The sequence below is a fragment of the Tenrec ecaudatus genome, chromosome 16 (genome assembly GCF_050624435.1).
Source record: "Tenrec ecaudatus isolate mTenEca1 chromosome 16, mTenEca1.hap1, whole genome shotgun sequence".
Lineage (NCBI taxonomy): Eukaryota > Metazoa > Chordata > Mammalia > Afrosoricida > Tenrecidae > Tenrec > Tenrec ecaudatus.
In genome coordinates this window covers 107,953,527-107,966,483 of record NC_134545.1, presented here as the reverse complement: position 1 = coordinate 107,966,483, position 12,957 = coordinate 107,953,527, and the positions used below count along the sequence as shown (strand labels likewise).

Sequence of the window (12,957 nt, the reverse complement as noted above, 5' to 3'; positions counted from 1 at the left end):
GACTTACAGATGGACAGACCACTGCTACGTTTGAGCTCTCTGTTGCTGCCAACGTGTACTTGACTGCCTTCCTAAGCCCTGGTCGTGTGGTGGTGAATGTTGACCTGCGAACAGAACATTCAGTGGTTGGAAACCACCAGCCGCTCCTCGGGGGAAAGAGAAGGCTTTCAACTCCTGTCAGAGTCACAGTCTCAGAAACCCACGGGGCGGTTGGCAGGGACTCCGTGGCAGTGAATTGGAGTGTTGCTTTGTCCTCTGCACAGCGGTCAGGATATGAGCAGGCCTGCTGGATCTGAATGGCCGAGTTCACAAAGCCCTGCCTCCCATGAAAAATGGGGCTCACCAAGTAGGGGAGGTGACCCCCTCCTACACACACACACACACACACACACACACGCAGCAAAACCACTCATGTCCTCAGCCAGTTCTGGCCATGTCCCTACTGTGTGCTGGGTCCTAGAGAGAAAGACTGTTCATCAACACAGCATGAAGGGCCCTTGGCTTCTCTGGATGGGAAGAGTCCCAGGCTCTGGTGAGGGGTTCTCGTGGGTGTCTGGTCACACAACATCTCATCTTTAAGTTCTTCTATATGTGCCTCTAAGCAGCACAGGTACGTTTCTATGCATAGCAATAATGTCATGGCTTAAGAGTTCATGGTGGCCACGGAGGAAAGGTTTGAAAGGGTGCTGGTGAGCATTCTGAAATAAAAGTCCAGCCTCAGCTGATGCCTGAAGTGTGGGAGTTAGGCGGATCGCTCCCTGAGAATTGCTAGCTTGTCTGGTGGCCGTGCTCAATGTCTTTCTGAGTGGAGGAGTCTGAGAGCAGCTTCCAGGGGGAATACAATGAACTGTGATTTTCAGCAGAAAACAGACTCCTCTGAGCTCTGGGTGCGGCGGGAATTGATAGATTGACGACGTAGGCGGAAAGCCCGGCTCTCGGCAGATGTGCTTGAAGCCTGGTCTTGTGAAACGGTGCAGACTACAGATAATGAGCCCTCACCCACTTTTGAACTTAAAGAGAGCTATTGGATATCATGAATACATTTGTCAGCAAACGGCGCTTTCCAGAATAGAATTGGGAAAAAATGATTGCCTGTATCGGCTCTTCCTGCAGGGGGACTTTTTCCCCCTCCTCTTTCTTTAAGACTCGTTTTCAAAGGAGCGAAAGTCGAAGCAGCGGGACAGGGTGGTGCTGGAACCCAGCACCCTGCCTCTCCACCTTCACCCACGTCAGCCCTGCAGCAGCAGGGGCCGCGGCACAGGATGAGAGCCGCTCTGTGCTGGGCCTCTGCTGCCTCCTGGGAGCCGCACTCTGAACAGACAAGCCTGATGGGCATCCCTGGGCTCCAGCCCCCGGGGTGTTTTCCACATGGGGTGGCCCTGGCTACGTTTGGGGGTTACAGTGGCTTCAACAGAGGGCACTGTCCTCGTAGAACCTCCATGAGGTGGATAAACCGAGGTCCCGTCTTTAAAACATTTCTTCTGCAGGCCCCTCCAACTCGTGTTACGACAGCCGCAAATTATTTCCTGTCATTGGCTTGTTAATCCAGCGTTTTATTTTGTGGTAGAACACATGTGAAAACATGATTGCTGAAGCCGTGCCAATCCCTCCGTCCCCCTCCTACACGCCCACACCCGCTGCTGCTTCCTGTCCCCGGGCCGCGTGGTATGGAGGTCACGGTGTGAGGTCAGAATGAAAGCTGGGCCTCCCTCTAACCGGCTATGCCTGGAAGGCTCTGCCTGAAGCTGGGGAGGTCAGAAGCCTGGCACGTGGTAGATGTTTCTGAACCAGATGGATGGATGGATGGATGGATGGATGGATGGATGGAGGGTAGTTGAGAGTAGGTGAGTGGATGGATAAGGTAAGTAGGTGTTGGCTAGATGGATGAGGAATGGGTAGGTGAATGGCTGGGCAGATAGGATACATGGATAAGGGGTGGGTAGATGGATGGATGGATGGATGATGGACAGAGAGTGGGTAGATAGATGAGGGGTAGGTGATTGGATGGACGGGTGGATGGACAGACGGTAGGTAGGTAGGTAGATGAGGGTTGGGTGTATTAGATGGTGGCTGGACGGATGGGTGGACAGATTGTAGGTAGGTGAGTGAGGGATGGGTGGGTAGGGGGATCAATGGTGGTGGGTGAATGGAGGAGGGATGAGTGGGTGGATGATGGATGAGTGGATGGATGATGGATGAGTGGATAGATGGGTGCTGGGTGGATTGATGAGGGATGGATGGGTGGGTGGATGGGTGGTGGCAGGTGAATGGAGGAGGAATGGGCAGGAGGATGTATGAACGGATGATGGGTAGGTGGATGGGTGGTACATCTATAACTGGGTATGAGGATGTCTGGTGAGTGGGTGGGTGAATGGATGGATGGTGGGGAGGGGCTGATGGATAGGTAGGTGGTCACTGCAGACGCTCGTGGTGCTCTTGTCATGCCAGCTCCAGTGTTTGCCACATTGCCAGGTTCAGTATGTGCCTCATCTCTCAATAGACTCGCAGTTCTTGTAAGCATTGACACCGTTCAACAAATAGCAAAATAAAAGTAAACATACAGCAACCACCAAGATCTGAGAAATCCCAGATGAGCAGGCAGTTGAGAACCTTGTTCCTCAGACAGCTGAGTGGCAAGAGTCACTTCCTTTCAAACTGCTGAGTCTTGGCTGCTGGGGCACCTTCAGGAAGTCTGCTTAGTGTGGGGTAAGTGCAGGGTGCGTGCGTGCATGTAAAGCGTAAAGCCTTTCTGAATAAGAGCCCATCACGGCAGGGAACCGGGGATGCCCCAGTGTACAGAGAGCTCTGACACCTTTCTCCTTACCCGTCAGGCCTGGGAGAGAAAAGAACCAGTCAAATCGCTTCCATTTTACAGATAGAGAGCCGAGGCGCAGGCAGGGTAGACTTGGCATCAGCCTGCAGCTGCTGGCTCTTGCACCTTACCCCGCCCACGCCACGTGCCTGTGAACAGGGCCTGCGCTTCCCAGTCACCAGAAGGGACTGGTCCTTCCCATGCTGCATCCCAGCCTGCTTCTTGGCACCTCAGTGCTGGAGCTCAGCTGGACGTGGGGACAGGCGCACGTGGACTTCAGCCCTGTCTGGGTGGCTTGGCGGTGTAGACGGCTCTTTCTGTCATACTTGATGACAAGTATGTGTCTTGTCACAGATTTGCACTCAGAACCATCTAGCAGGATCCATCCCAGTATGTCCACTGCGGCAGCATGCTCAGGAACCTCACTGGCCCCTGACCAGCCCCTGGAGCTGCCTCTGGGCATGCCCCATCCTGGAAAAGCCTTGGGCAGTTGTCAGCCCAAGGCTGTGGAACTCATACCCACCTCTGCCAGGATCCGTGCCTATCACCATGGCCAATGGCATGGGGGGTGGAAAGTCCCTTTTGTGGGAAGTCTGTGCCCCTGTCCATGAGGTCCTTGCTGGTCAGGACTGGGTCCAGGATCAGATGGCCATTAGTGCACGTACGGACAGTGCAGCCCCCTCCCCACCCCACCCCACCCCACCCTCTAACTCCCAGGAGCCTCTCGGGTTCCTCCCACATGAGCAGAGCTCAGCTGGTGTGTGCTGATTGGGCATTCTGGAGAGGGGCATTTGCAGTTTAATTGGTCTCCTTGGAGGCGGAGTGGAGGTCAGCGTTCACATGTTGGGAGCATGAGCTGTAATGGGCTGCAGATGGCTCCGTGCAGGGTCCAGGACCTTGTTATTTGTCAGCGATTGGATGTCCTACCAAGGGCCTCTTGGATCCTTGGGCCTGGCTTTGAGAGTTTCCTGTGGCCCCATCTGGTGGGTTCGCTGGGTCAGCCCCACGGGGCTCACCAGGTTCACGTTGTGCTGTTCGAGAGAGATGGCCTTCTGAGGGTACACCTCTGCTGGACACAGTGACCCCCAGCCCAGACTTAGCGCAAGGATCCCCCATCCTTTGTTGGTGTAAACTCCTCGGGGGATCCCCTTGGCGTGGCTGGACCCAGGGGTGCTGGGTGAACCCCCCCAGCTTCAGCATGAAGGCAGAGCCCAGTGGCCCTCAGTATGTGAGGTGACCAGTGCTGCCCCATTCCATAGATGTGTGACAGAATTAGTGATGTGCTGGTCTGGGAGAGCACATGGGGGCGTTAAACTTGGTCCCCTGATTCAGCTCAGGGAAGAGGGGAACCTCCAGCAAAGGGAATCTGTCACTTCCTCTGTCGGCCGGGGGTGCCTGCGGCACTGTGCTGCCGGTACCAGCTGGCCCTGTGTGGACTGCTGACTTCCGCCCAGGCTTCCTGCCTCACTACTCAGCGCTAAGCTCTTTCCTCCTTCCTCCGCTCACTTCTGACTCTGCCAGAGGGTCATTGGGGGGGGGCGGGGGGGGGGGAACTGATGGGGGGCCCAGGAAACCACTGCCTAGCAGATTCTACCCCCTTCCCTGCCCAGCTCACTTCAGCATGTCCAGATAATTTCTAATAACTTGCTGGCTGTGCCAAGGCTGAGGATTGGCTCCATGCAAGTCACCCCAAGATTTCAGGGGGCAGGGGTGATCGCTGTAAGAAGACGGTTTGGGGGCTGTGGATTTGTTGAGGCAGATGTAGCCCCTGTCTGGGGTCAGCTCGGTCACTTCGGTGGCAGGCACCCTCTGCCGGGAATGCACCAAGTGTGGGAGCCCATCGGTGTCCTCTGTTTCCCCCAGGGTTGTCCATCTGTCTGTTCCACCTGCCTGCTCTCTCTCACCTCGCGCTCAGGTTCCCCTGCCAGCCTAATGGTTCCATGCTGGGCTGCTCCCTACAAGGTCAGCAGCTCGAAATCACCAGCTGCTCCTTGGGAGAAAGTCGAGGTTTTCTGTTCCCATTCAGAGTCTCAGCCTCAGAAACCCAGAGGGGCCATTCAGCCCTGCCCTATAGGGTCGCTGTGAATCAGAATGGAGTCCAGGGCCCTGAGTTTGGAGCTTTGAGAGTCCCTGGTGGCTGTGTTAGAGGGACATGACCTGTCCAAGCATGGAGCACAGCCCCACATGCCCACACTTGTTTCTGGGTGGGCAGAGGGGAGAATCATCTCAGAGGGTTCTTCTCTGAAGAGTTCTCGGATATTGTTACATTGTAACATTGCCAATTAGCAACTTTCCTGACATTTGAGACCATGTATCAGAAGTGCTAAAAATTACATTGTGACGAGCTTGCTGAAAACTGCCAGTGAAACTGAGACTGAACGTTTTACCCTGCCAGCCCCTGGGCCTGGAGGTCATGGATGCCCTGAGCCCCGGTCAAGGCTCCAGAGCATAAGATGGTGGTTGAGAGAGGGAAGAGACAAGCCTGGGAGAGGCCAGTGGCCGAATGCTGGGTTCCGAAGCAAGTGCAAGGGAATGGAACTGAGTTTCCCTGCCCCCAATGGGCGCCCTGGTGGTGTCATGGTTGTGAATAGGGCTGTGATCCGCACGGTGTCGGTTAGAAGCCGGCAGCAGGTCCTGGAGAGGACGCCTGGCTTCCTTCTCCCATACACAGTGACAGCTGCAGATACCCGGAGCGGGGTGGGGGGGACTATCAGCCAGCATTGACTCGGTGGCATGTCCTTATCCAGGGACTGAGGTCTCTCCTGACAACATGGCCCAAGTACATAAGACGAAGTCTCACCATCTTTGCCTATAAGGAGCATTCTGGGCACACCTCTTCCAAGACAGATTGATTTGTCTGCTTAGCAGTGCAGGGTGCCTTACAATGTTCTTCTCCAGCGTTCTAATTCAGATGTGTCTGTCCTTCTCCTGCCTGCCTTATTTGACATCCAAGAAAGGGGAAGGCCCGCAAGGAGATGGGCTCAAGCATCAGGACGCTTGTGAGGCTGGGGCTGGGGCTGGGGCTGGGCCAGGGGCTGGGGCTGGGCCAGGGCCAGGCAGTGTTTCATTCTGTTGTGCACGGGCTCGCTGTGGGCTGGGCACCGTTCAGTGGCACCTAACAGTGACTGTGAGCTAGTAAGTGTCTGTGTGTGTGAGAGCCATGCTCTGTCACCGCAGCACTAGGGAAGGAAGACAGCAGTCGTGTGACTGGGTCATAGAGCCTTCTCTGGATGGTTGCTCAGTGTGCAAAGGTCCCCCAGGACCCAAAAACCATGGACCCTCTGCTACGAACCTAGAATCAACTACACGAAGCTCACTGTTGGTTCCTCCTCACGGCAGTCCATAGGATAACCCCCTGTAGGTTTCTGAGTCTGTAACTCTCTGTGGGAGCAAAGCCCCATCTTTCTCCCAAGGAGTGAGCAGCCAACTGCCGACTTGTGGCTAGCGACCTGACTCATAACCACGACAGCTCCAGGGCAGTTCAAACCCACCCCTCAGCGCCACGGAAGAAGGGCCTGGTGACCCACTTCCATGAACTACTGCAGACCGGGGTCCTCTGCTCTCTGCGTCCTTCCTCTCTACCATGAGGTGCCACGTGAGTCGGAATTGGCTTGCCAGCGGCATCGGGGTTTAATTTGCGTGCAGGTGGATAGGAAGTAGTGGTTGCCCCGTAACAGGTAAAGGTGTGCGTGCTGGGAATGTAGCTTTAAGGCTGCACCAGGGCTCAGAGGAGGTTTTCAAAATAATCTCCATTGCACTCTTAGAAAATGGACCTTGAAAAGACAGTAAAGATTTGCAGCTTTGAAAGTCACAGATGTTGAAACCGCAGGTCCAGTCTCACATGGGTCAGAGGACGGACATGCCTTCTCTGTCAGAGTCCGCAGAAACTATGGGAGCCAGAATCCATGGAATGTCCCCTTAATTAGTGAGCTTGGAATCAAGAGGTGGCCCCTGCCCTCCCCTAACTGAACCCTGCAGTCCTCTTGCCACCTCTGCAAGAGGGGGTGGCCACACTGACTTCCCTGGGTCATTTTATAAATTTAAATCCATATTGTTAAAAGCCTAAACCCAAACCATGGCCCTCAAGTTGCTTCCAACTCAAAGTGGCCCCATAGAACAGTCCCTTGGGGTTTCCAGGACTGGGAATCTTTACACACCTTTCTTCCACGGAAGCAAACTGCGAGCCTTGTGGTTAATAGCCGACTTGCGACCTAACGCTCCGCCGGAAGCAGGCGGCCCATCAATTACTCTTCTTGGGGCATCCGGTCCGTTCCGACTCTTCGCAACTGTGCACCACAGAGCAAAACACTGCGCAGTCCTGCCCCACCTTCGCGGCCCTGGCTGTGCTTGAACCCGCGTCAGTCCATCTCATGGAGGGTCTGCCTCTTTGCCATGGGCTTCCTTACCAAGCACGAGGCGCTCCTCCACAGTCAAAGACGTGAGACACAGCCCCACCACCTTTGCTTCTAAGGAGCACGCTGGCCATGCGTCTTAGCAAATAGTTCTCTCACCCACCCCCCACCCCCCATGCCCACCTGTTCATTTTCCCAATTGCTGCTCTCGGAGATGTACAATCTTACGGAGGAGACAGCAGTGTGGGAGAGAGAACACCCCACAAACAATGGAGGAAGCTTCACGAAGTAGGCGCTGTTGATGTGGATCGATACGGCATGTGTAGCTGAGGGCTTGTGTCTGTAAAGGGCCTCATTGAGGTGGCCCCGGAGAATGGACGGAGAAGCAGTGGGGTGGATGAGCAGGGGGGGTGGTCATAGGGAAGGAGCTTAGAGGCCAAGCGTGGGGCAGCAGGCAAGGCTGAGCCCATATTTACACCAATCTGTCTGCCAAGGGGAGTTCCACAGATTCCAAGAGAGGCCGTGTTACAGAGCTCCGTTAAGGCAAGTCACGGCTGATTGCCTTTGCAGCCCACGGATGCAAATGATTCATTTCTTTGTAGATTAGAATTATTCTCCCAAGTTAATAACCTGAGATTGATCGAAAACACTTGGGGGGGGGGGGAGGGTAGAGCAGTGTTATCAGTTTGGCAGGGGGAAATGGTCATGGTCTTGAAACCTGGCCAAACTTAATCATGGAGTGGTGGGTGGAGTCCGATGGCTTCAGAGAACCGGCAGCTTGCATCTGTTTGGCCAACTGATGGAGATCCAAGTGGAATGTCCTCCTGTAAGTGTCCCTGTGGGGGGGAGGCGCCGGGCCTGCTGGACAACAGACCCTGCTTCCTCGCTGAGTAATAGTCTTCTGGGGTTTCTGGCATCTTCTGCCTCATCATCCTTGCTGCCTGAGATGGGAAATTTCACTTGAGGGGAAGTGGGAGGGGGTAGTGCTGTCCATGCTCCGTGAGCCCAGCTGCTGGATGAAGTGACTCGGGATGCTAGAAGTATGTTTCCTTCCCCTGGGGCCCTTCCCTTTCCTCCACATGAGCCGGCCCAGGTCACATCTCTGAGGACCTTGGATGAACCTGACCTGAGAGGTGGAAAGGACCCTCGTGTCTTAAGGACCCTTCAACCCGAGTTGACCTCGGTTCCTTCTGCCCATGTTCCCTTGTCAGGGGTTAGCATGAGACCAGAAGAAGTAGATGGTGCCCAGCTGCCGCTCCTGGGAGTTTTGATCAAGGACCCAGTAGACTGATCCTAATGAAAAAGAGGAAACGCCCAAAGCAGATCTTCACACGCTTGTGGGAACCAGACTTGCTCTACAGTCACCAGTACTGCGGAACCAGAAATCGTTTGTAAACCTTTCCATGAAGCCAGGGCTCAGGGAACCAACAGCGTGGCTCAGTTAGTGTGTGCCAGGTGCACTGTGACTTTACAAAGAGCATGTAGATGAGTCCCGCTGACAGCAAGTCCTCTAGAGCACGGACGAGAAGAACCTGGGAGGGCGGAGCATCCAAAGTGGTGGTGACATCCCGGCACGAGTAGAGCTCCTGACAACGGCGACATCGGGGAAGTGTGCAGCCAACGCCTTTGACATAAACTCAGACGCCGTGAATGGATGTATGTTTGGTCGTGTATAGTGACGCCCAAAATCTTCATCATAAAGGGTTCATGTGCTGCCCTGCTGAGAGCTGGTGGTGACTCGGCCCCCTAACCCTGTGTGGGGCACTGTTCGGGCTAGAGTAGGACGTGCTTGGAGACCACCTCCGCTTTCTGGGAGCTGTGCTTGGGGGAGATGGTAATTTGACCCTGCAGACCTGAAGGCCAATTTTGGCAAATCTTGAGCTGCGCCACCATAACCACAGATCTGGTGAGCACAGCCCTTTCTAGACCTTTTCCCCCTTGTGCTTCCCAGTGAGGACCTTGGGATGCATCCATGTGATCAAGCTGCCAAATATGAGCATCCCCTTCCAATGACTCGGTCAAGAACTCAACCTTGATTCAGAGATTCTGTCTCCATCTGTTGGCTTGAGAGCCATTTCTTTTCCTGTGAAAACACTTGCTCACTGGACCGTTGGCTCCAGCGGGGCTGAGTATCCTGAGGGAGCTGAGAGCCCCTCGTGGTGAGCCGAGTGCTTGGGCCCCGGTGGCAGGCAGAGGTACGGTGAGGTTCCATGCCTGGCAGCGCGGGTGGGGTTGGAAAGGCCACTCCCTGGCCTGAGGACTGACCTGGGCTTTTCTTCCCCAGATACCCGTTTCCCATGGTGTTCAGCAGCTGCAGCCGGCGGGACCTGGAGAACAGTCTGGAGAAAGGGATGGGCATGTGCCTCTTCAACCTGCCGGAAGTGAAGCAGTCCTTGGGGGGCCGGAAGTGTGGCAATGACTACGTGGAGGAAGGGGAGGAGTGTGACTGTGGGGAGCCGGAGGTAAGAGAGCCTTCTCCCTAATGTCTGCCTCCTGCCACACTAGTAAGAAAGTTCTAGAAACTCAGGATGTACAAGTCATGCCCGGCCACCCCAAGCCAGCCTCGCAAGCCAGACGGGCACTTGCTTGCATTTCAACTAGCTCCCGGGCTAAGTTTGAATCCCTGGGCTCCCACAGACAAAGAGTCGCCTTTATCGAAGGGTGTCATGACTGGGACCAGCTGAGGACAAGAACAATAAAGAGGCTTTTAGCTCTGAGTCTAAAGGAAAGCAAGCTGCAGATCCCAGCTTCCAAAGCTAATAAGCACCATCCCTATCTCTTGATAAGATGTGCGACCAGAGGGGAATGTGAATAAGTAGCATACATTTTCAGTCAGGAGCCACGTCACCTCCCATTAAAGTACCCCCTGCTGGCACAGCTCCCTCTCTCTGCAAAGCCCTGTCTCCCTAGCAGAACTGTACACTGGGTGAGCTAGCAAGAGCAATCGACAGAAATAGGGAACATTATTACCCAGCAAAGGGCTGCTTTAACCCCGGCTCCAGCAAGGGCCAGGGAACTGCCCTGGTTCTGTAGGCTTCTGAGTAAAAAGAATCAACACCAACATTGCCCCGCCATTTTTCCATTTGCTGCAGAGTGGGGGAGGCGAGTCCCAGAGAGCCCACCTAAGACCCCAGGGCACTCCCAGCACTCCAAGAGGCGGTGTTTGGAGTGCATCCAAGTGAGGGGTGCATACCGCAGGCCCGTCTACATGAGGGAGCCCTTCTCACCCCGGAGGAAGGCAAGGTCAAGGAGGACTTGGCTCAGTTCAGGGGGTTGGTGAGGACACAGGAAGATGAGCTATTGCAGAGGGTGGTTCTGAAGGGGAATTCGAGCATGGAAGGAAATCATGCTGAGACTCTGGCATCCTCAGAGTTCTGTCTCCCCGTGGAAACAGCTGGTTTGTAGAATCAGCTTCTCTCCCAGGCTTCCCAGAGGGCTCAGGCCGGCATCCTCTGCAGGCATGCTCCAGGTGAGTAAGTATTGGGGTGTGGAGGGAAATTGAGGGGCCCTTGGTGATGATGGCACCGTCCTCAGCAGGATGTCGTTCTTCCTCGGCCTGATGGGCATGGGTGTCGAGAGGGAGTCCTAATTATGGGTTCCAGATGCACTTTCTAGGATTGATGGAGGAAAACTTGAAACCAACAAGGGAGAGAGAATGCAACAACAGCGACAAAAATCCCGGGAGGCCATGTCATTTACCTGGGGGAAATTAGCTTAAATCACCCATCTTTCTCTAAGAAGCCAATGTTGACTTAAAATGGTTTATCTTTGAGGTGAGCACCTTATAGTTGCTTATGAATTTAAGTAGATCTGACAGCTGTTTGTGGAGCCACAAATTCTCCAGGTTGGAAGGACTTTACTAGCTGCCATTTCTCCACTGGACCCCACTGGACCGGCAGGGCTGCGATCATAACAGTTTTCATTGCTGCTGCCGCCATCACCGTCTCCACCACCTTCATTGCCCTCACTCTTAGCACCGCCACCGTGATCATGGCCATCCCCACCGTCACCCTCTCCATCACCACCACTGCCTTCCCACCTCCACCATCACCACCAACACTCAACCACCATGACCCCCTTCAGTCACCATCACCACCACTGCCTTCCCACCTACACCATCACTGCCAACAGTCATCACCATGACCATGGCCATCCTTACCATCACCCTCACCACCACCATGTTAGCGCTATCACCGTCACACTGTACCAGCATCACTGCCTCCGGCACCCGAGGCCCACTGCCAACACAACGGTCATTGGCATCCCATCTCTCTCACCACCACCACCCCCATTAGCTTCACTATTAGCACCAGTGTCACCATTCCCCCCATCTTCCATATCCACCATCTCCACCCTCACCATCACTGTCAGTCCTACAGCCACCACCCTGACCATCACCCTCTCCACCTTTATCCTCCACAACCACTGGCAGCCCCATCACACCACCACCTTCAGTCTTGCATTCACCACCATGACCACCCTTACCACCATGAGATGAGCCAGTTCTCAAGTATCTGATCTTTGTGGCCTGGGCTTGCCAGGGGGCTCACTACCTAGCTGCACATTGCATCGCAGGGCAGCTTCCTCGATGGGGAGACGCGTTTCCTTCACCGAGTACCAGGTCTACCTCCGTGCAGTGCCCAACTCGGTCTCCCTGGGGTTCGGCTCATTTCACAGGTTAAGGACTTGAGGCTTGACGTCCCATCCCCCCAGCAGTGTTCTTCCTTCAGTGAGGCCTTTGAGTCATAGAGAAGCCTATATTGCCTTCCTCCTTCTCCTGGGGGTTTTTCCAGGTCCACGCTCTCAACTGGCAAGCCATGAGGCACATATTTCCAAACCCCTGTGGTTTCAACTCCCCACCAAACCTACAACCTGGTCCCTGGATCCCCCTACCCAGTGGTCGGATCCTGGAAAGAGCCTTCGTGCTGTTGCGTCCTTGTGACCCATAGAGGAGCTCGTTGCATGAGGGGTACAGGAGCACGTGGGTGGATTCAGCACGACCCCGATCAGCACACAACCGGGACCAGCTCTCTCATTCCCAGAGAGAACCTTTGCTCCTCGGAAAGGGAGCGCCCGAGCCTTCTCCAGCTCATTAGGCTAAAGGGCCCGTGCCGGCTCCCTTCGTGGTGGGAATGGCAATGAGCGCGTGTGCAGAGAAGTCTCCCGCAGCTTCATTACGCATTGTTCTTTGGAAAATAAGTATTTCTGGGCTCGCTGGAACTTCCCTGTTGGAGTGCTGAAAAATAAATATATGCAGCAACAGATGAGCAATTTGTCTCTTCTGATAAATATGGTACTGCAGAAGAAATAGATTCCGGGTAGTTAAAAGGCTGGAGCCTTCCGGTGCGGGGCATGGGATTGATATGGACCATAAGGCTGTCCTGACAGGTCACTTGTTCTTCCCGCTAGCAGGGCTGGACCAGCCTTATCTCCTGTGTAAAGTCAGTCGGGTGCCAGGAGCTTGCAAATTATCGATGAAGCTTCCTTATCTCCCTTTTTCTCTCACACATGATCAATCCCCTCTGAAGTTGGCGCCATCTGGTTGGGCTGCCTCTCTGTGGGAGCTGCTGCTGACATTTTTGGTGGTTAGGTCGGGCTAGGAAGGGTAGAGACCTCCGAAGGTCTTAGCTAGATTTAGCATGGCTGACTTGACTCGGGTTGTCAAAGAACTCTGTACTTTGGTTCGTTTGGCATACATAGAGCCGTTTGGAAGCTAGCAATCAGGACGGGGTTGCTGGGCTCTGAAGGAACCAGAGCAGGAATGAAAGTAGCCGTGGTGGCAGGGTGGTTGAA

General features: G+C 54.6%; 1 protein-coding gene across 3 annotated transcripts in view; it reads left to right on the top strand.

Moving 5' to 3' along the window:
- ADAM12 (ADAM metallopeptidase domain 12) overlaps nucleotides 1–12,957 on the top strand; it is a 281,165-nt gene that overhangs the window by 215,093 nt on the left and 53,115 nt on the right. For all 3 annotated transcript variants that reach the window (XM_075534458.1, XM_075534459.1, XM_075534460.1), the window contains one exon: nucleotides 9,449–9,626. In XM_075534458.1, the coding sequence (XP_075390573.1) occupies nucleotides 9,449–9,626 (178 nt within the window). The remainder of the gene's footprint in view (nucleotides 1–9,448; nucleotides 9,627–12,957) is intronic.